The sequence below is a fragment of the Aotus nancymaae genome, unplaced genomic scaffold (genome assembly GCF_030222135.1).
Source record: "Aotus nancymaae isolate 86718 unplaced genomic scaffold, 86718_ANA_hifiasm-v0.15.2.pri h1tg000018l, whole genome shotgun sequence".
NCBI classification, from domain to species: Eukaryota; Metazoa; Chordata; class Mammalia; order Primates; family Aotidae; genus Aotus; species Aotus nancymaae.
In genome coordinates, this window is record NW_026988430.1 from 3,011,536 (window position 1) to 3,033,415 (window position 21,880).

Genomic DNA, 21,880 nt, shown 5'->3' on the forward strand with positions numbered 1-21,880 from the left:
TGGAGTGCAGTGGCACAATCTTGGCTCACTGCAACCTCTGCCTCTCGGGTTCAAGCAGTTCTCCTGCCTCAGCCTCCCTAGAAGCTGGGGTCACAGGTGCCCGCCACCATGCCTGGCTAGTTTTTTAATATTTTTAGTAGAGATGGGGTTTCACCACATTGGCCAGGCTGGTCTTGAACTCCTGACCTCAGTGATCTGCCCGCCTCTGCCTCCCAAAGTGCTAGGATTACAGGCGTACGCCACCGTGCCCCACCAGGATCTTTCTTTTTTTCTTTTTTTTTTTTTTTTTTTGAGACGGAGTTTCGCTCGTTACCCAGGCTGGAGTGCAATGGCGCGATCTCGGCTCACCGCAACCTCCGCCTCCTGGGTTCAGGCAATTCTCCTACCTCAGCCTCCTGAGTAGCTGCGATTACAGGCACGCGCCACCATGCCCAGCTAATTTTTTGTATTAGTAGAGACGGGGTTTCACCATGTTTACCAGGATGGTCTCGATCTCTTGACCTCGTGATCCACCCGCCTCGGCCTCCCAAAGTGCTGGGATTATAGGCTTGAGCCACCGCGCCGGGCAGGATCTTTTTTTAAATGTTGACTCTGTGTTTCTTTTTCTGAAATCGAGTATCCCGTTGTGTGGCTGTTACGTAGTTTATGTAACCGGCCTTTTATTGGTGGACACTGGGTTGTTTTCATACTCTGGCTATGACAACAGCACTTCAGCAAATAACTATGATAACAGCACTTCAGTGAATAACTCCATAGCTGTTCAGGCGTAGGGGCAGAGGGGCTTGGTTGCTGGAAACGAGATTGGTGGGTCACTGGGTAAATGTATCTGTGCCTGGCAGCGTTAGATGGATTCTCCTCCATCAAATACTACCATTTTGTATTTCCACCAGAAATGCATGAATATACACTAATTTCTTCACAGCTATGCCAGTAGCTTGTCCTTTGAATTTGTATTGATTTGATAGATGAAAAGTGTTATCTGCTATAGTTTTACATTTGTATTCTGAGCAAGGCAAGCATCCTTTTAAATGTTTGAGGGCCTTTTGATTTTGGTTTTAGTCTCTGAACAAGTCCTATATAGTAATATTGCCCATTTTTCTTTTGGGTTGTTTATCTTTTTCTTCTTAATTTCTAGGAGTTCTTTAAAAAGTACAGTGATTAGTCCTTTGTCCCTGATGTAAGTTATAGAATCTTTTTGACTTTGCTTATGGTGGTTTCTTTGGTTTGTATCGGTTTTTATTTTTGTTTTGTTTTTGCTGTATGGCAGCTATTTAAATTTTTCATGTAGTGGGGGGATTGCTTGAGCCCAGGATTGCCTAAGCTCATTATTGCAAGGCTTATAGTGAGCTATGATCATGCCACTGCACTCCAACCTGGGCAACAGGGCAATACCCTGTCTCAAGGGAAAGAAGAAAAAGCAAAGAAACATAGGGCTGTGGAAGAAAAATTCCTTTCTTTCAATACCCAGTTCCACTGGCCCTTTCCTTTCTTCAGTGTCTGTTAAAGCTCAGAGGGGGCCGGGCGCGGTGGCTCACGCCTGTAATCCCAGCACTTTGGGAGGCCGAGGTGGGTGGATCACGAGGTCAAGAGATCGAGACCATCCTGGTCAACATGGTGAAATCCCGTCTCTACTAAAAATACAAAAAATTAGCTGGGCATGGTGGCGCGTGCCTGTAGTCCCAGCTACTCAGAAGGCTGAGGCAGGAGAATTGCCTGAACCCAGGAGGCAGAGGTTGCGGTGAGCCCCCAGCCTGGGTAACAAGAGCCAAACTCCGTCTCAAACAAACAAAAAAAGAAAAAGCTCAGAGGGTTGAGAAAATTGCTGTTCAGGATGACTTACTATCGAATTTCATCGTAACCAGATCAGTGAGCCAATGTGGAAGTAGTTTTCTTACAGTGACTGCTACCTTACTGGGTATTTCACAACACTGGTTTCTCTATTGGGAAAGGAAGCACACTCTGTACTAGTGGGTAGAGAACTAAAGTTAAATTTGTATTTTCCCAGCACCTAATCCAGAATGGGTGCAATGCGAGGTGGCCAGTACAGTTACTTGACTAAGTCCAACCCACAGATAGGAGGAATTGCAAAATGTGCATTGAAATTGTCTTGGTTGGGTGCAGTGGCTCACACCTGTAATCCTGGCACTTTGGGAAGCCAAGGCGGGTGGATCACCTGAGGTTAGGAGTTTGAGACCAGCCTGGCCAACATGTTGAAACCCTGCCCTTTTAAAAAATACAAAAATTAGCTAGGTGTGGTGGCGAGCGCCTGTAATCCCAGCTACCTGGGAGGCTAAGGTTGCAGTGAGCCGAGATCGCGCCACTGCCCTCCAGCCTGGGCAAGAGAGTGAGACTCCATCAAAGAAAGGGAGGGAGGAAGGGAGGAAGGAAATTGTCTTATGGTATTCCTACCATGTTAAGTAAAGATATTTATAGAATTTTCAATGTGTGAGAAATAAAAACTTCAGACGTAATGCATGCTTCATACTGTATTGAATTGGATGATTTTTAAATCTCCCATATTTGCCAGTATATTTTTGTCCGTGTGTATAAGTTCAGTGTACCTATACTGTGGCTAACAATATTTTACTTTGACTAAAATTTGTTACACAATACTTAGTCATTAATGTTACCCATTATTGGAATTTCTTTCAGCCTGATTTCTTCCGTTTTCTGCCAAGAGGCAATAGTAATTATTGGACTGCCTCTTCTATATACTGTTGGTAGTTGTTAAGAAAGTACTTACTAGGCTGGGTTTGGCGGCTCACACCTCTAATCCCAGCACTTGGGGAGGCTGAGGCAGGCCGATCACCTGAGGTTGAGAGTTCGAGACCAGCCTGACCAACATGGAGAAACCCCGTCTGTACTAAAAATACAAAATTAGCCGGGCACGGTGGCCCATGCCTGTAATCCCAGCTACTCGGGAGGCCGAGGCAGGAGAAACGATTGAACACAGGAGGAGGAGGTTGTGGTGAGTCAAGATTGCACCATTGCACTTCAGCCTGGCAACGAGAGCAAAACTCCATCTCAAAAAAAAAAAAGTACTGGTAAAAGTTGAAGTTTTTGTTGCCCTTATCCTCCATTGTGTATTTAGCAAATTTTTCTCTGTGATGGCTCACTTAACCATTATGATGATGAAAATGATAGGTGTGAGGGTAAGTAATTTGAGGAGCTGAGAGTCTGCTCTGAGATGTCTTATTTCCCCGCTAGGTCAAAGCCAGCGGTACAAAGCTAGCGTAGAGCAAAAAGGTCTTTAAGAACCTTGAAGTTGAGCTGTCTTATTGGAATGGTTTGATGTGGAGGTGACACAAAGCAGAAGATTTTTCAGGAGTTAAGTCTGCATCACTGCTTTGGGGTGTGATTTAATTTTTAGAAGGGTTTTAGCTGTGGACCAAGTTTTTCAGGTCTCGTGGCCAGCGGCTGTGTTGCAGTGCATTAACAGAAAGGTGGCTCTGCTATTTGGAATGCACCACATTCTTGCAGTCCATTTGGCCGACGGCTGCCTCTTGTCTCCTGAGCCAGATTTGCACAGCTGGTCCAAAGCAGGAGTTAAGGATTGCTCTAAGTGGATTAGTGGCTTTTCCTAATTGCCAGATTTCATAACTGGAGTTATGGCCGCCGGGACTGCTTGTTCCCAGTTAACAGCAACGTGGGCAATGGTGAAGTTCATTTTCCAGGTGAGGTCCTGTGTCTCAGCTCTGCGACTGCAGCAAGCTATGTGGCCTCTAACCCAGCGTCCTCATCTGTTCAAGGGTATGATAATCGTGTCTCTCATAGGGCTGGCAGGCACTGGAGTAGTGCAGGTAACCTAGTACCTGAAGCAGGCTGAGCACTCAAAGAAGGGTAGCTGTTACTCATGCGTGTCATAGGGCTTGGCTGGAGACTCGCTAAATACGCTGTGCCTTGTTGAATCTAAGAATCCAGTGATGATGAGACTGTACCATTATATTATGTACTACTAAAAAGAAATTGTGGTAAGACATTGATTTTAATTTACATGTTAAAATGTGAAAAAAATATACATCTTAGAATAGGTAAACCAAGGTAAGTCACATTTTTAAGAATTGTGTTAAAATATACCTAACATGAAATTGACATTTGACTATTTTGAAGCCTACAGTTCAGTGACATGAAGTCTATCAACATTGCTGTTGTACAGCCATCACCCTCTAGCTCCAGAACCTTCCATCATCCCAAACTGAAACTCCTGTGCCTATTAAACTCCTCCAGCTCCAGAACCTTCCATCATCCCAAACTGAAATTCCCATTAAACTTCTCCAGCTCCAGAACCTTCTCATCCCAAACTGAAACTCCTGTGCCCATTAAACTTCTCCAACTCCAGAACCTTCTCATCATCTCAAACTGAAACTCCTGTGCCCATTAAACACCAACTCTCCATTCCCACTCCTGCCAGTCTCTGTTAGCCCCTCTTCTACTTTCTGCCCCTGTGAATCTGTCTACGGTAGATACCTCGTAAGAGTCAGTTACATTTTTGGCTGGGCGCGGTGGCTCAAGCCTGTAATCCCAGCACTTTGGGAGGCCGAGGCGGGTGGATCACGAGGTCAAGAGATCGAGACCATCCTGGTCAACATGGTGAAACCCCATCTCTACTAAAAATACAAAAAATTAGCTGGGCATGGTGGCTTGTGCCTGTAATCCCAGCTACTCAGAAGGCTGAGGCAGAATTGCCTGAACCCAGGAGGCGGAGGTTGCGGTGAGCCGAGATCGTGCCATTGCACTCCAGCCTGGGTAACAAGAGCGAAACTCCGTCTCAAAAAAAAAAAAAAAGTTAGTTACATTTCTATAGAAATTGAATCTATGTGCTGAGCAAGATCGGACGACCATGTCCTTTTCAACGAGGTACTTGAACAAGCAGACACAATCTGAGGAGGGGATTTTCCAGTTGAGAGATTTTGGAGGCCGTAGAAGAGAGGGAGGAGACGGGAAGGAGAATACGGGGTTTCTGTAGCTCTGTGGTGCTCGCCTGTGTTTGAATGTTTATATCTCTGTTCTTTCGAATATAATTCAGGAAGCAGGTAAAGATACAGCTTTTGTTCTATTTCTTTCCAACCACTTAGCCCCAATACCATTTACTGAGCAGCTCTTCTTTTTCTCCTGATTTTAAAAAAAGGTTCACTGCAGCATTTTAGACTGTTCCTTCACAAGATGCGTTGTCAGGGAAGAGCAGTTTCCCTTGCAATTCTGTGTGACACTTTGTAAATTCAGAGATAATGGAAAAGCCAAAATGTAAACACAAAAATTTCACTCTAATCTGGCTCTTTTTCTATGTAAATAAGGTCTCTCAATTTTTCTCTCCATAGGAAGAACTAAACAGTTCTATTTAACCTTTTTAATTTATGCTAAATTTACTCTAATGGCACAGCCACCTCTCATTTAGTTGTGCCAGTTAAGAGTAGTATTGGCAGAAGTCAGTTGAATCAGTGTGTAACGTGCCCATTTGAGTTAGGACCTTAGAAGACGCAGCAGGAACGTGAACTCAGCAGTTGGAAAAGGCAGAGGTAGGGTGGCAGGCGGGACGCTCTCCCAGCTGTGCGTGCCATTTTTGTTCTCGGGGCATGCTAGGAGATTTTTTTGAGTTGCCTTTTTGTGCTGCAAGTACTCTTGGGGAGCTGCCCAGATGAGGTTCACTTCTGCCTTTTAGAGCCGATCACGAAGGCAAAGTCGGTCCATGAATCTGTTATTTCACAAAAAAATGAGGCATATTTTACGGTTTTCACATTCTTCAGCTTCATAAACGTTTGTGCAGAGAGTGGTGGGCAAGTAAGACTTTGACGGTATGCATTTCTTATTTTCTGCTTGAGAGACATGCTCATTTCCCCTCCTTTCCTTTTAATCTTCCTGTTTCCTTGACACACCTGCTTCTGAACCCCATTCTCGTCTCTCCCCGCTGTGACAGTTCACCAGCACTTCACGGTACCCGAGACTCTTTCAACTTGTATTTTCCACCAACTGTCAGTTGCAAAATAAGGTTGCTTTGTTTGGGAGGGAGAGGGTAGAATCCTTTCTGAACGTCTCCTTTTCCTTTGAAGCAGGAGCACTTCAGAAACAATTGAACTGCTTTTAGGTTTTTCTTACCACCCAGCTTTTTCTTCTGATTGATCCTGCCGTGAACACACGGTTCCGTTGATGACATCGATTTGTTGCTATGGAAATAGTGGTAATGTCACAGATTCAACCCAGTGACTTTACTGCAGGTTGTTGCAGGAGAAATGGGCAAGGCTTCAGGGGAGAACCTCATTAAAACTGAAGGCTATCAATTATAAGCAGGTGAAAGGTAAATGGAGCCAACCTTTTGTGTAATGAAAACAAAAAGTGAACCCGTAGCAAATTCACTGCCTGCAGTTGAATGCCTCAGCAGGAGTTCTAACCCATGGGAGTCTTTGACGAAATAAAAAAATGCACTCTTTCCCAGAGCATGTCTTCTACCCAAGTTTAAATCTCTTAACCCAAATCTTGTGCACTGACATGGGCTTTCCCTTCTGATCTTCAGGACATGGGCAGCAGCAGGTGGCTCCTCCTTCAGTTCCAGCTGCCAGCCCAGTGAGCAGCAAGCCCCAGCCACAGAATGCAAGCTCGGGAGTGGGTAAGACGCCACACAAGGACACGTGTTGACCATGTGTGTCAGACTGTTGAATAATGTTTTGAAATTGAATCTGGGACTAACGGGAGTTTTCAAAATGCCGTTCATTACAAGCTGTGTTTTGCAAAGAATTAATTCTGATTCATATTGTACAGTATGTGACTGAAAAAAGGACTAAAGATTATCTTTTTGTTTGTTTTTCTGAGGCAGGGTCTCGCTCTGTCACCCAGGCTGGATGGAATGCAGTGGTACCATCACAGCGCACTGGAGCCTTAACCTCCCAAGTAGCTGGTACTATAGGCACATGCCACCATGCCTGGCTAATTTTTTGTGGAAATGGCGTCTTACTATGTTGCCCTGGCTGGTCTGAAACTCCTGGCCTCAAGCAGTCCTCCGTCCTCAGCCTCCCAAAGTGATGGGATTACAGGCGTGAGCCACGGTGTCCAGCCAAAGATTGTCTTTTAAAGATACGTCAGCCTTTTAAAAAAATTAAAATGCTCTCTTCTTTGTTAGTAGTTTATCAGGTAGTTTCTTCGTTTTTCTCATCTCCGGGTTTGATGTCCCCCGACTTCGTGTGCACTTGCATTCCCTTTAGGTTCTCGCCTTGTTACAGTTGGCTCACCGCTCCAGCTGTCCCGCTGGGGGCCCTCATGGGCGTTTCTCGTTTGCTTGAAGACAGTATCGTTTCTGTTGGTCACAGGTTCTGCTCCTCAGTCTCATGGATGAGAAATCTTTTTTACTTTTCTCTGCAGCAGGTCCCGAGCGGCCCTAATGGAATCCTTTTGTTTACTTTCTGGCCTAAAGTAAAGGAACCTCTTGATCCGGGAAGTCACCGTTGAAAATGTTGATTTGTAGAATGCGGTTGGATTTACTTTTAGAGGTCCTTTTTTCTGTCGCAGATTCACATCCACCTCCTCTCCTCCCCTCAACTATTAGTTTCTATTTTTCAGTGTTAAGATTCTAAGAAAAGCAAGGTTAAGACGTCACTAATGTTTCTGTGAAATTTTCAGGACTTTTCCGCCGTTGTCTTTGTTGTTTTAAATCTACCTTGCAGTATCTATCTACCTCTCTCTCCTTTTATAAGTGGATCTATTTATACACAACTCTCAAATTATATACTGTGGGCCGGGCACGGTGGCTCACGCCTGTAATCCCAGCACTGTGGGAGGCTGAGGTGGGTGGATCACTTGAGGTCAGGAGTTTGAGACCAGCCTGGCCAACATGGTGAAACCCTGTCTCTACTAAAAATACAAAAATGAACCAGGCATGATGGCGTGTGCCTGTAATTCCAGCTACTCGGGAGGCTGAGGTATGAGAATCATTTGAACCCGGGAGGCAGAGGTTGCAGTGAGCTGAGTTTGTGCCCATGCCCTCTAGCCTGGGCAACAGAGCAAGACTTTGTCTCAAAAAGAAAAAGATAGATACTGTTGAAGGGAGTGGTGAAATAGACGCTCTAAAATGGTAAATAATCACTTCCTTAGGCTGATATACAAACAGTATATTATTCATCTCCGTCCCTCCACAGAATTATGTTTCTGGTTGTCTAGCTTTGCCTTTTATTAAAATTTATTTTTAAAAGTTGGGGCTGGGCGCAGTGGCTCACACCTGTAATCCTAGCACTTTGGGAGGCCAGGGCAGGAGGATTGCTTGAGCCCAGGAGTTTGACACCAGCGTGGACAACAGAGACCCCATCTCTATAAGAAAAAATTGTTTAAGAATTAGCTGGGGATGGTGATGCCTGCCTATAGTCCCAGCTACTCAAGAAGCAGAGGTGGGAGAATCGTTTGAACTCAGGAGTTTGAGGCTGCAGTGAGCTATGATCGTGCCACTGCACGTCAGCCTTGGGGGCAGAGCAAGACCTTGTCTCAAACAAATGAAAGTCAGTGAATGTTCCTGAACTACGTAGTGAAAGAAAATGAACTGGATTTGTACCGAGGGGAAGCTACCCAGCATGAAAAAATTGGATGAACGGATGGATGCTTGTGTGTGTTTTATAAAATTAATATGTATGAGTATACACACATACTCTACAAATACATGTGTTTCCTTACACAGTCTTGAGATAATTACTGTTGTGTGTGTAATGACCTCTCTCGAATCCCCAGTTAGAAGAGAATTTGAGGATCTGGAACACTCCTATATGTTTTTTACTAATTACTATGAATGACTCGAAGGATGTGGCACAGGCTGTGGAAACTCAGTAAATAAATACTGGATAGATGGTGTATTGAGACTTTCAGCCAAATTCTATTCTGAAGAGATGGTTTCATATAGAGGGTATGAAGTCACTCAACTGAATTGTATTTTCAGAATTTGGAGGTTGAAGTTTTGCAGATGCAGTGTGGGTATAGAAGAACTCATCTGCTCAAACGCTCCAATTCCCAGTTCTTTCCCAGTGCGGAGCAGCTGCTTAGGTTTGGATAAGGAGGCAGAAGGGTCTTCGTGGTCACTCACTTACGTGTCTTCACCAAAAACTGACTCTTGCCCTTTGCACCCAACTAGACTCGGCCTCACGGGCTCTGTGCTAGCCTCTGGTCCTCTGGCCGCGTTGAGGCCTGGGAGCTGCCTGGGGATTTGGAGGCGATCTCTTTGTGATAGACCCCTCACGTCCTGTCCTGTCCCCCTGCTTTTCTTCGCACGTGACGAGTGCCTTGCCATCAGTTTTACCAGTTAAGAAAGTTGATTTTCTTCTTCTGACCTGTTACCTTGCCTGTTGAGGCAAGAGAAGTGTTTAGGAGGGCAGCCTTCAGAAAGAGCAGTGTCTAGATTCATTACCGCTATTACCTTGACCTCGGAGCTGACGTGAGCAAATGTAACAGTGAACTCCTGTGTGCACAGCCTTCATTCTAGATTGCTTTTCTAGCCTCCAGCCTCAGTCTCTATTTGATCTTCATATCTCTTGCATACTAAAAAGGAAAAGCTTTGCCTGTCATGTTGTATAATTTCACTGGTGGCACCTCAGTAATTTAGAGTTATTGTAAAGCTTACTATAAAAAAGTTAAGTAGAATAATGATATTCCTTTTCGTTTGTGTTCGTTTTTAAAGGTTCCACTGTTCCTATGGCTTATGGTGCGTCAAAGACATTTGGAAAAGCTGGAGGTCCCAGCCTGTCCAGCACTTCCGGGGGAACACAGGCCAAAGTGGTGCCCATTGCCAGCCTCACCCCTTACCAGTCCAAGTGAGTTGCTGCATAGGATAAGTTCCAGGTGTACATATAAAATAGAGAAGTCACTATGGACTCTTGGGTTTATTCATGCGTGAACCTCAGGGTCACCTCCAAATAGAATGAGTTACTCTTTTTCTTTCTTTTTTCTTTTTTTTTTTGAGACAGAGTCTCTCTTCTTCCCCCATCCTGGAGTGAGTGCAGTGGTGCAGTCTCAGCTCACCACAACCTCCACCTCCCAGGATCAAGTGATTCTCCTGCCTCAGCCTCCCGAGTAGCTGGATTACAGGCGCCCACCACCATGCCCAGCTAATTTTTTTGTATTTTAGTAGAGACGGGGTTTCACCATCTTGGCCAGGCTGGTCTTGAACTCCTGACCTCATGATCCACCCTCCTCAGCCTCCCAAAGTGCTGGAATGACAGGTGTGAGCCACCACACCTGGCCTTTACTCTCTTTGTTTCGTGAGGAGGAGAGGGGTACAGATTGTGGTAACCCTTTAACACTCTTACTGGCAAGTAGAGCAAAAATAGCAATCTGCCATGGCCTGTGGAGTTTTACTCATTTTGAAAGAATTTGAAATTGAAAATATTTAATGCTTAATCAGTTGATAGTCTTATGAGTAAAAATAAATATATCTGATATTTCAAAAGGCCTTTCATCTTCTCCTAAACAGGTGACTTCGCCTTTGGTTTAGTTGGCTAAAATAATCTGCACTATTTGTCTTAACCACATTAACATACCCCGAACGTATATTTCTTTTATATGACTTTTTTACACTAAAAATTAATTTGAAGCTGGGCACTTTGGGAGGCCGAGGCAGGCGGATCAACCGAGTTTGGGAGTTTGAGACCAGCCTGGCCAACATGGTGAAACCCTGTCTCTACTAAAAATACAAAAATTAGCCAGGTGTGGTGGTGCACACCTTGTAATCCCAGCTACTCGGGAGGCTGAGGCAGAAGAATCGCTTGAACCCGGGAGATGTAGGTTGTGGTGAGCTGAGATTGCGCCACTGCACTCCAGCCTGGGTGACAGTGAGATTCCTTCTCAAAAAATAAACAAATAAAATAATTTGCATAGTTAAAAATTCGAGTTCTTTTTTTCAGAATTCTTTCAGATATGTTTCTATTCCTCAATACTTTGTAATGTAGGAAAGAGATTTCTCCCTGTGAAATGAGGTGCCTATGTGCCTGGTTCAGGTGTTCAGGAGGGCACCAGAAGCGGGACTCAGATCTTCAGCCTCCTCTCCTCACGGCCTCTCTGTAAGGTCCTGCTGCCGCAGTGTGTTTCCCGGATGGCCCACCGACATGATGTATTTATATTCCGTGTGCACGAGAAATGAGACAGAAGTTTGACACCAGTTATATCAGTTCCCATAATTGAAAACTGTGGTAAAATATAATTGCTGGTGTTACTGTATTTTCTAGCTTAGAACCTTTCATTAAGGGGATATTGTTGCCCTGGAGATGCTTTTTGGAGAAGGGAGAGAGTTCATAAATTTACTTGTTTGACAGGAGAATGAGTTAGTGTTAAATCACCTTGCATGTTTTACTATTTGCTTATTCTGTAAACTGTCAAACGTGTGTCATCTCCGGGTTTTAATTAGCTGGATTAAAATACAGGTTGGAAAATGGAATATGTGTAAGATGAGAAAGGCTATAGGGAGATGATTTCTCACTTGATCTTTTCCAAGTAAGACTCCAAACACTAATATAATGGATTTGGTTTTTAGGTGGACGATTTGTGCTCGTGTCACCAACAAAAGTCAGATCCGTACCTGGAGCAACTCCCGAGGGGAAGGGAAGCTGTTCTCTCTAGAACTAGTTGATGAAAGTGTGAGTATTTGCCAAGTGGGGAAGTGAGAGTTGTGGACTCTGAGAAACAAAAGCCTCAGCTCTGTGGGCCGAAGGGGCGAAGAAGAACAGTAGGCCAGAGAGAAGCGCGACTGTTTTGTGCTTCTCCCTCTGACCAGGTCCTTTGATGCTGTCTGGAGTGGAGGGTTAAAGGTCATAAATAAATCTTTGATCTTAAATGACAGTGTTTGTAGCAGTAGAAAGTAGTTTTCTAAATGTGTAAGTAGCTTCTTGGGCAGGAGAAACTGGAGGCCGTCTGATTTGCTGGCAGGCTCCGTCGAGGCCCTGGGAGGTGATACCTGCGATGCCAGAGTGGAGCTTCCGTCCACGGCAGAAGGCACACAATTGTGACCTTGATATGGGAGTGGTTTTGTGGGAAATGGGTTCTGACTGTGCAGATTCTCTTATTTGCTTTATTTAAACTAAACAAAACCATGACAATGAGATAGAATTCGTATGCCATAGAATCATGACAGTCTGGATAGCTGTTAATCTGTCCATTTCAGGAGTTTTAGACCAGCCTGTCCAACATAGTGAAACTCCATCTGTACTAAAAATGCAAAAACTGTCTGGGCGCGCTGGCTCATGCCTGTAATCCCAGCACTTTGGTAGGCCAAGACGGGCAGATTACTTGAGGTCAGGAGGTCGAGACCAGCCTGGTCAACATAGTGAAACCCCGTCTGTACTAAAAATACAAAAATTAGCTGGGCTTTGTGGCACATGCCTGTAGTCCCAGCTACTTGGGAGGCTGAGGTAGAAAAATCACGTGAATCCAGGAGGCAGAGGTTGCAGCAAGCTGAGATTGCAGCAAGCTGAGATTGCAGCACTGCACTCCAGCCTGGGCAACAGAGCAAGACTCCATCTCAAAAAAAATAGAAATAATAATATAATGATTTCTAAAATGTACTTTAGCGTTCCTTTCAAACTGCCGCATATTTCCTCTTTGTTCAAACTCCCAAAGGCAGAGGAAAAAAACAGATTTTTTTTGGGTGGCGGGGAGGATGGTATAACACCTAAAATGTTTGACTGTGTGGTGGCAGAATCAATATTAGAACCTCTTTTTTTTTTTTTTAACAAATTATTGCTCTAATGTGTGATGGTTGGCTACAGTTTCAGTGTTTTAAGTTTCTTGTCCACCTGTAGCATTTTGGTTGACAGAAAAGCAAAAGTGAAAATCAGATCACAAGCAACTTGCAAACATGACTTACTGTGACATTTGTGGCAGTGGCTCCCGAGCATGGAGTGATTGTCACTGAGAAGGCACCGGGGGAAGCGGGAGTCATCCCGGCAGCACCGTGCTGTGGGCTCCGGTTGTGTTGCTCAGTGGTCAGCGTGGTTTGTTTTTATCATCAGAATACTCCACTCGACATTGCCCTTTCGTTCAGTTCTCAGTGTCTCACTTGAGGTTAATGCAGCATGATTATGGGACCAGCAATTGAAATTCTGTTTTTTTCAGCAGGCTAATGACTTGAATGTGTGACTATAAAATGCGGGTTTCTGGGATGTCTGGAGCCCTCTCTGGGTCCCCTTTGTGCCTCACTACTCTAAAGATGTCATTTTGATGCTGAGGTGGCCTGTGTTTCACTGGTCAGGCTTGAAGTTGAATCCCACAGTCCTAACTGCTCTCACGTGCTTCCACAGGGTGAAATCAGAGCTACAGCTTTCAATGAGCAAGTGGACAAGTTCTTTCCCCTCATTGAAGTGAACAAGGTATGGTAGTGTTAGCTTTGGGGCCGACACTCACTGTGGATGAGAACTCTGGTCCAGTGGAGGGTTGTGTGGTGGCAAACCAGGGTTTCTTGTCCAATTTCATGACAGTCTCAAGTTCTGTGGCTTGGCCTCCTTTGCAGGTGTATTATTTCTCAAAAGGCACCCTGAAGATTGCTAACAAACAATTCACAGCTGTTAAAAATGACTATGAGATGACCTTCAATAATGAGACTTCCGTCATGCCCTGTGAAGATGATCGTCACTTGCCTACTGTTCAGTTTGATTTCACAGGGATTGATAACCTAGAGAGCAAGTCTAAAGACTCACTTGTCGGTAAGTTGGTGTATGGGAAGGAACAGCAGTGATGAGTGGTTTTCTGTGCAGCGTAGGGGGCAGTGTTTCTGTGCAGTGTCCTGGGCGGTGTTCCTGTGCAGCTTAGGGAGCGGTGTTTCTGTGCTGTGTCCAGGGCGGTGTTCCTGTGCAGGGTGGGGAGTGGTGTTTCTGTGCAGCGTCAGGGGCAGTGTTCCTGTGCAGCGTGGGGAGCAGTGTTTCGGTGCAGCATGGGGGGCGGTGTTTCTGTGCGGTGTCTGGGGCGGTGTTCCTGTGCAGCGTGGGGAGCGGTGTTTCTGTGCAGCGTGGGGGGTGGTGTTTCTGTGCAGTGTCCTGGGCAGTGTTCCTGTGCAGCTTGGGGAGCGGTGTTTCTGTGCGGTGTCCAGGGCGGTGTTCCTGTGCAGGGTGGGGAACGGTGTTTCTGTGCAGCGTGGGGAGCAGTGTTTCGGTGCAGCATGGGGGGTGGTGTTTCTATGCGGTGTCTGGGGCGGTGTTCCTGTGCAGCGTGGGGAGCAGTGTTTCTGTGCAGCGTGAGGGGTGGTGTTCCTTTGCAGTGTCTGGGGCAGTGTTTCTGTGCAGCATGGGGGGAAGTGTTTCTGTGCAGCATGGGGGTGGTGTTCCTGTGCAGTGTCTGGGGCAGTGTTTCTGTGCAGCATGGGGAGCGGTGTTCCTGTGCAGTGTCTGGAGCAGTGTTTCTGTGCAGCATGGGGGGAAGTGTTTCTGTGCAGCATGGGGGTGGTGTTCCTGTGCAGTGTCTGGGGCAGTGTTTCTGTGCAGCATGGGGGTGGTGTTCCTGTGCAGTGTCCTAGACGGTGTTCCTGTGCAGTGTTGGGGCAGTGTTTCTGTGCAGCATGGGGGGCAGTGTTCCTGTGCAGTGTCGGGGTGGTGTTCCTGTGCAGTGTCCTGGGTGGTGTTCCTGTGCAGTGTGGGGGGCGGTGTTCCTGTGCAGCGTGGGGGGCAGTGTTCCTGTGCAGTGTGGGGGGCAGTGTTCCTGTGCAGCGTGGGGGGCAGTGTTCCTGTGCAGTGTGGGGGGCGGTGTTCCTGTGCAGTGTCCTGGGTGATGTTCCTGTTCAGTGTGGGGGGCGGTGTTCCTGTGCAGTGTCCAGGGTGATGTTCCTGTTCAGTGTGGGGGGCAGTGTTTCTGTGCAGTGTCCTGGGCGGTGTTCCTGTGCAGTGTCGGGGGCGGTGTTCCTGTGCAGTGTCCTGGGCGGTGTTCCTGTGCAATGTCGGGGGCGGTGTTCCTGTGCAGTGTCCGGGGTGGTGTTCCTGTGCAGAGTGAGGGGCGGTGTCAGACCCCAGTGCCTGCCATTCACCCTCCGATCCCATTCAGTGGGAGCCCTGACGGTCTCCTGCTAACACGTTGTGCGTGTGTTTCAGACATAATTGGGATCTGCAAGAGCTATGAAGATGCCACTAAAATCACAGTGAGGTCTAACAACAGAGAGGTTGCTAAGAGGAATATCTACTTGATGGACACGTCAGGGAAGGTGGTGACTACTACGCTGTGGGGGGAAGATGTAAGTGTGAGGGCGGGGCCGTCAGCGCGCACAGGAGGAGTTCCCGGGGGAGCGGGCGGTCTTGTCCTATGAGTTGGGGGCTTTGGCCGTATAGATGGGAAGGGCTGTGCTGTCTGGCAAATATTTGAAATCCTTTGTCTTCTGTGAGATTTGCTGTGATTCAAGCTTTACGGAGGCAAATGCTCCTCCCCCTAACTCTGGGAAAGTCGTGCTAGTTTGATGTGTCTCTGAGAAGATCCTTATGTGTGACGTCTGTCTTGTATAGATTCCATGTACATTGATTACATTCACTCACTATTGACTGTTTGCCTTGTTTTCTATAAAAACCTTCTGCGTTCTTCCTGCTAGTGACACTTGTGTATGTCTGGTGTTTCTTTTACAGGCTGATAAATTTGATGGTTCCAGACAGCCTGTGCTGGCTATCAAAGGAGCCAGAGTCTCTGATTTCGGTGGACGGAGCCTCTCCGTGCTGTCTTCCAGCACAATCATCGTGAATCCTGACATCCCAGAGGCCTATAGGCTTCGTGGATGGTAGGTTTCGTGGGGCAAAACAAAGGGCTGTTTGAGGCTGGGTTTGAGGAGAGCTGGTTACCGTGTGTGAGCCTCCGCCAAGCAGAAGCCTTCGTTAGGGAAGTGAGTGGTGCATTTGTTTATTGGAGGCATTTTGCCTTCTGAGAGGATGGCTTTAAAACCCTTGAGCTGACAAACCTGGAATCCCATGACGAACCAGAGAGTCCCAGGAGGCAATTAGAATATGGTGCTGCCTGCTGACCTCGGTCCTGCTGAGGAGCGTCCGGCAGGCTTCAGCGGCAGGTGCTGAGGCATCTTTCTTTCCAGGGTTCACGCTCCGGGCCTCTGTGGCATGGGGGGAGCACGTGCTTTCTTTTTCTGTCGAGTCTTTGGTGCTGATCTCATCTTCCAGTATGTATTCACTGGACTCTGATAAAGTGTGGTGAGAACAATGGGCTTTTTGTTAGGATTAGATTGTTATTCCCATAGCACTCGGGATGAGGAGAGGCTGTTAAAATCTCCTCACTGTCTCTAGCCTTTTAGGACATTGAAACTCGGTCTTAAAAGAGTACTTGAAACTGAAACACAGTATGCAAGGATTGATGTGGTCAGGAAGGCGCTTTCACTAGCGCAGCTGGAATAACTCCCGTAGCTCTAGTCACGGGGCAGTGTGTCGGTTTCCAGCTGTGTCTTAGGATTTAAGCAGCTACAGAATGAGCTCATTTTACATACTCCTCCTCTACTTTGAGTCATGTGAACCAGTGGCACTGGTGTTTGACCAGTTTCATGAAGCATGTTCTGGAATGTTCATGTCACGTGAGCCACCCTCGTGAGCACAGTCCACACATCTCTACTGAACTGTTGTGATAGCTGGCATTGCAGAAGGCGGGGGCCCGGTCTCACCAGAAATAGCCGCAGATTGCTTTGTTCTTACTGCTTGATTTCCTTTCAGGCTCTGGAGCTCGGCCCCAGGTTAATTGCATTCCCACATGAAGGTCTTCATATTTTAGTTGTCAGTAATCATGATCCCAGTCAACATAAGGAGCACGGCTGTCCCCAAAATCAAATAATCTGGCACTGATCAAAGGGCTGCTCAGTATGCACACTCTACCTGGACAGGGATTAGAGGTGTTTAGATCTTGGCTGTGACCATGCAGGATTTTTATCGGGGTCGCCTGTCTCCATGCCCTGTTGACTCCTGATGAGTGCAATGTTCCTTGGAGTCTTTGAAACCGTAAACTGGTGTAACTGGTGGTGGTAAAACAGACGTACGGCCCTTGCCGTGCCCTGTGGGGGATTTAGGCACTTACCTGACAGGAGAAGGTGGCTGTCTGCAGTGTAGGGTGACATCCGTTCTTGAGATGGTCTCTTCATGAGGAACTGGTTCTTCGCGTGGTGAGCTCCTAGTTACCCACCTTTGGCGGGTGCTTGGCCTGCCTCTAGTCTCAGGCTGGCTCCTCTCCGCGCCGCTGTGTTCCTGAGCCGCTTTCTCCTTGGCCTTATTTCCTTCATATCAGTTGTTATGTGATCAAGAAGCACCATAAATTTTAATAATAATTTAATATAAATTAATTTAACCTCCATATTGGCAAAAGTAAATCTACAAGAAAAAGGGTAATGCCTTCTGATAAATTGCTCTGGGTTATAAAATCTTTTGGGCCAGGCACGATGGCTCATGCCTGTAATCTCAACACTTTGGGAGACCAAGGTGGGCAATTGCTTGAGGCCAGGAGTTCAAGACCAGCCTGGCCAACATGGTGAAATCTCGTCTCTACAAAAAATACAAAAATCAGCCGGGCATGGTGGTGCGTGCCTGTAGTCCCAGCTACTTGGGAGGCTGAGGCACGAGAATGGCTTGCCAGGAGGTGGAGGTTGCAGTGGGCCAAGTCGGTGCCAGTGCACTCCAGCCTGAGTGACGCAGCAAGACTGTCTCAAAAACAACAAAAACACCACTTTTGGCCTCTGTATCGGGCATAGGAGGTCTTTTATGGAAACCCTTTTTGCTAGGCTATTGACTGTCCCTTTCCGTACTGATACATTTGGTGATGATCAAAACACAGCTGCCTGCTGCGAATAAGCATTAGTAGCCCAAAGGACTACACCAGACAGCTACTTTATAGCTTACTGGTTGTTGACTTTCCCAGATTCTGCTTTTAGGCCTGGAGTGGGCCAGCTAATGGAAGAAGATTCTTTGGTACTTTGGCACTGATTCTCTTCACCACTGGGGGGCATCAAAGCAACTGAGATTAGAAGAAAGGTCATTCAGTTTCTTCAGCTGACTTTGGCCCAGGAGCACTGCCTCACCCCCTGTAATCCCAGCACCTTGGGAGGCCGAGGGAGGATTGCCTGAGTCCAGGAGTTTGAGACCTGCCTGGTCAACATAGCAAGACCCCATCTCTAAAAAAAAAAAAAAAATTTTTTTAATAGGCCTGGGCATGGTGGCATGTACCTGTAGTCCCAGCTACTTAGCAGGGCTGAGGTGGGAGGAACACCTGAGCCCAGGAGGTCACAGCTGCCGTGAGCCATGATTGTATCATTGCACTCTAGCTTGGGTGACAGAGTGAAACTCTGTCACAGATTGTTTTTTTAAATTTAAAAATGTAAAAAAGCATGTAATTCCGAAGATACTAAGTTCAGCCAATATGACCGTGCACTATGCGAAAGTTGGGCGGGTGGTGGGAAACCTGTGCCTGGCGTGCAGAAACAGGTCATGCACCGAGAAGCATATCAAGTGCTCATCATCGTTCTTTGTTCATGTTTTCAGGTTTGACTCAGAAGGACAAGCCTTAGATGGTGTTTCCATCTCTGATCTAAAGAGCGGTGGACTTGGAGGGAGCAACACCAACTGGAAAACCTTGTATGAGGTCAAATCAGAGAACCTGGGCCAAGGCGACAAGGTAGCCAGCACCCCTGACCTTCTCCACAGAGCCTGGGAAGGGTACAGAAGGGTGCATTGAGAAACTCGGGTGCTCACACCAGCTGTCGGAGCTGTGATTCTTACCTGGGGCTGTGACCCGAGCATGCCGTGGGGACTGAGAATCATGGCCAACGTGAAGTAGCCAGGTGTGCTCATGGGAGTGTCTTTTAACCCTCAGGGGATGTGAGGCAGGAAAGTGTGAAGAACTCTTAGACTAAGAGTTAATTCTCAGAAGGAGCTTGACGCGGGAGTGACAGTCAGCTTTATAGTGTAATAGTAACTGCCTTCGGGTCCATGTTTCTTTTCTGTGATCGTTCCTGCAAAGTGCCCACATATCAGAAAGATGTTTTTCAAGATGAGCATTCGTCTGGCTCAGTGTCTGACATTAGGCAGTTTCGCGGGTGCTGTCCCTGACTAGAATACAGCGTATTGACCTCTCCTAGGCTGAGGGTTGCCAGCACTCCCTGAAAGGATGGGCCCTGATATTTGACTTTTAGTTGCAGCTTTCCTTTCCATGTTTGTATTTAATGACCCTCCTCCTATCTTGATCTAAACCTGTATTCTGCCAGCAGTTCAATATTTAAATCATTTATTTCTCCTTTATGCTCCCTAACATAGCAAACCCTGCTCTTGCAGTTTCACAACACACAGTGTAGGTTTCATACCTGCTGTCTTGTTTTCACTGTATACCCAGATCCATCACTGTCATCAGCAGCAGCTCTTACAGTGCTTTATAGACCATCTCGAGAATTGAACACTGGATGGTCCACGTTGTTCCATCACAAGAATACCCACTCTCGGTTCTCTGTAATCCCAGCTACTCCAGAGGCCGGGGCAAGTGGATTGCCTGAGCCCAGGCAGTCAACTGAGCAACATGGGAGACTCCTTCTCTTAAAAAAAAAGCAAAAACTTTATTGCTAAAAAATGCTAACAATCATCTGAACCTTCAGTAAGTCGTAACCTTCTTGCTGATGGAGGGTTTTGTTTCAGCGTTGATCACAGTGATGGTTGCTGAACACTGGGGCGTCTTTGGCAATTTCTTAAGACAGCAGTGAAATTTGCCACCCTGGGTGCTCTTCCTTTCACAGACGATTTCTCCATAGCATGTGATGCTCTTGGATAGCATTCTGCCCACAGTAGAACTTCTTTTAAAATCGGAGTCTATCCCTCTCAAGTCCTGTCACTGCTGTATCAACTAAGCTTGTGTGATATTCTAAATCCTTTGTTGTCATTTCAACAATTCTCACAGCATCCTCACCAGGAAGAGATTTCCTTTCAAGAAACTACTTTCTTTGCCCATCATAAGAAGCAGCTCCTCATCTGTTCAAGTTTGATCCTGAGATTACAGCAATTCAGGCCCATCTTCAGGCTCTACTTGTCATTCTAGTTCTCTTGCTATTTTCATCACATCTGCAGGTCCCTCCTCCACTGACGTCTTGAAACCCTTATATCATCCGTGAGGGTTGGAATCAACCTGTTTCAAACTCCTGTTGATATTGGTATTTTGACCTCTTCCCATGAATCACAAATGTTCCCTTTTTTTTAATTTAAATTTGAGACAGGGTCTCATTCTGTCACCCAGGCTGGAGTGCAGTGGCTTTACACAGCTCACTGCAGTCTTGACCTCCCGGGGCTCCCAAGCTGGGACTACAGGTGCTACCACACCTGGCTAATTATTGCATTTTTTGTAGAGATGGTGTTTTGCCATGTTGCCCAGGCTGGTCTCAAACTTCTGGGCTCAAGGAATCTCCCTGCCTCAGCCTCACAAAGTTCAGGGGTTACAGGTGTGAGCCACTGCCCAGCCGAATGTTCATAATGGCATCTGGAATGGTGAATCCTTTTTAGGTTTTCTAAATCCATCAGAGGAATCACTATGGCAGCTATCGCCTTATGAAATGTGTCTCTTAGACTTAAAAGTCAAAATTGCTCCTTGATCTACATGGGCTGCAGAATAGATGTTGTTATCAAGCATGAAGACAGTATTCATCTCCTTGTACTTTGCATCTCCATTAGAGCCCTTGGATGAACAGGTGCATTTATGGAGACAGTATTCATCTCCTTGTACGGTACATCTCCATTAGCGCTCTCGGGTGAATATGGTATTCATCTCCTTGTACTGTACATCTCTATTATAGCCCTCGGGTGAACAGGTGCATTCATGAAGACAGTATTCATCTCCTTGTACTGTACATCTCCATTAGCGCTCTGAGGTGAACAGGTGCATTTATGGAAACAGTATTCATCTCCTTGTACTGTACATCTCCATTAGAGCTCTCGGGTGAACAGGTGCATTCATGAAGACAGTATTCATCTCCTTGTACTGCACAACTCCATTAGAGCTCTCAGGTGAACAGGTGCATTCATGAAGACAGTATTCATCTCCTTGTACCACACAACTCCATTAGAGCTCTCAGGTGAACAGGTGCATTCATGAAGACAGTATTCATCTCCTTGTACTTTGCATCTCCATTAGTGCTCTCGGGTGAGCAGGTACATTCATGGAGACAGTATTCATCTCCTTGTACTGTACATCTCCATTAGAGCTCTCGGGTGAACAGGTGCATTCATGAAGACAGTATTCATCTCCTTGTACTGTACATCTCCATTAGCACTCTGAGGTGAACAGGTGCATTCATGGAGATAGTATTCATCTCCTTGTACTTTGCATCTCCATTAGAGCTCTCGGGTGAACAGGTGCATTCATGAAGACAGTATTCATCTCCTTGTACTGTACATCTCCATTAGCACTCTGAGGTGAACAGGTGCATTCATGGAGATAGTATTCATCTCCTTGTACTGTACATCTCCATTAGAGCTCTCGGTTGAACAGGTGCATTGCCAATGAGCAGTATTATTTTGAAAGGATTTTTTTTTTCTGAGCAGTAGGTCTCAACAATGGGCTTAAAATATTCAATAAACTACACTATATATTTTTTTAAAAAACACTATAAATAGATGTACTGTCATTCAAGCCTTGATGTTCTATTTATAAAGCAGAGGCAAAGTAGATTTAGCATAATTCTTAAGCGCCCCAGGATTTTTGATATGGTCAATGAGCATTGCCTTCACCATCTAGTCACCAGCTGCATTAGCTCCTAAGAAGAGAGTCAGCCTGTCCTCTGAAGCTTTGAAGCCAGGCATTGACCTCTCCTCTCTAGGACGAATGTCCTTGATGGCATCTTCCTCCAGAAGAAGGCTGTTTGTCTACATTGGAAATCTGTTGTTGAGTGCAGCCAACATCAGTATCTTAGCTAGATCTTCTGGAGATGCTGCAGCTTCTCCAT

The 21,880-nt window shown here is 46.2% G+C and overlaps 1 protein-coding gene across 2 annotated transcripts in view; it reads left to right on the forward strand.

Annotated features, from left to right (window-relative positions):
- RPA1 (replication protein A1) overlaps positions 1 to 21,880 on the forward strand; it is a 60,702-nt gene that overhangs the window by 27,439 nt on the left and 11,383 nt on the right. The window contains exons 6-13 of one of the 2 annotated variants that reach the window (XM_064378101.1): positions 6,509 to 6,601; positions 9,644 to 9,776; positions 11,492 to 11,594; positions 13,254 to 13,322; positions 13,463 to 13,655; positions 15,030 to 15,169; positions 15,552 to 15,700; positions 18,444 to 18,576. In XM_064378101.1, the coding sequence (XP_064234171.1) occupies positions 6,509 to 6,601; positions 9,644 to 9,776; positions 11,492 to 11,594; positions 13,254 to 13,322; positions 13,463 to 13,655; positions 15,030 to 15,169; positions 15,552 to 15,700; positions 18,444 to 18,576 (1,013 nt within the window). The remainder of the gene's footprint in view (positions 1 to 6,508; positions 6,602 to 9,643; positions 9,777 to 11,491; positions 11,595 to 13,253; positions 13,323 to 13,462; positions 13,656 to 15,029; positions 15,170 to 15,551; positions 15,701 to 18,443; positions 18,577 to 21,880) is intronic. The other variant, XM_064378102.1, reaches the window with a different exon arrangement.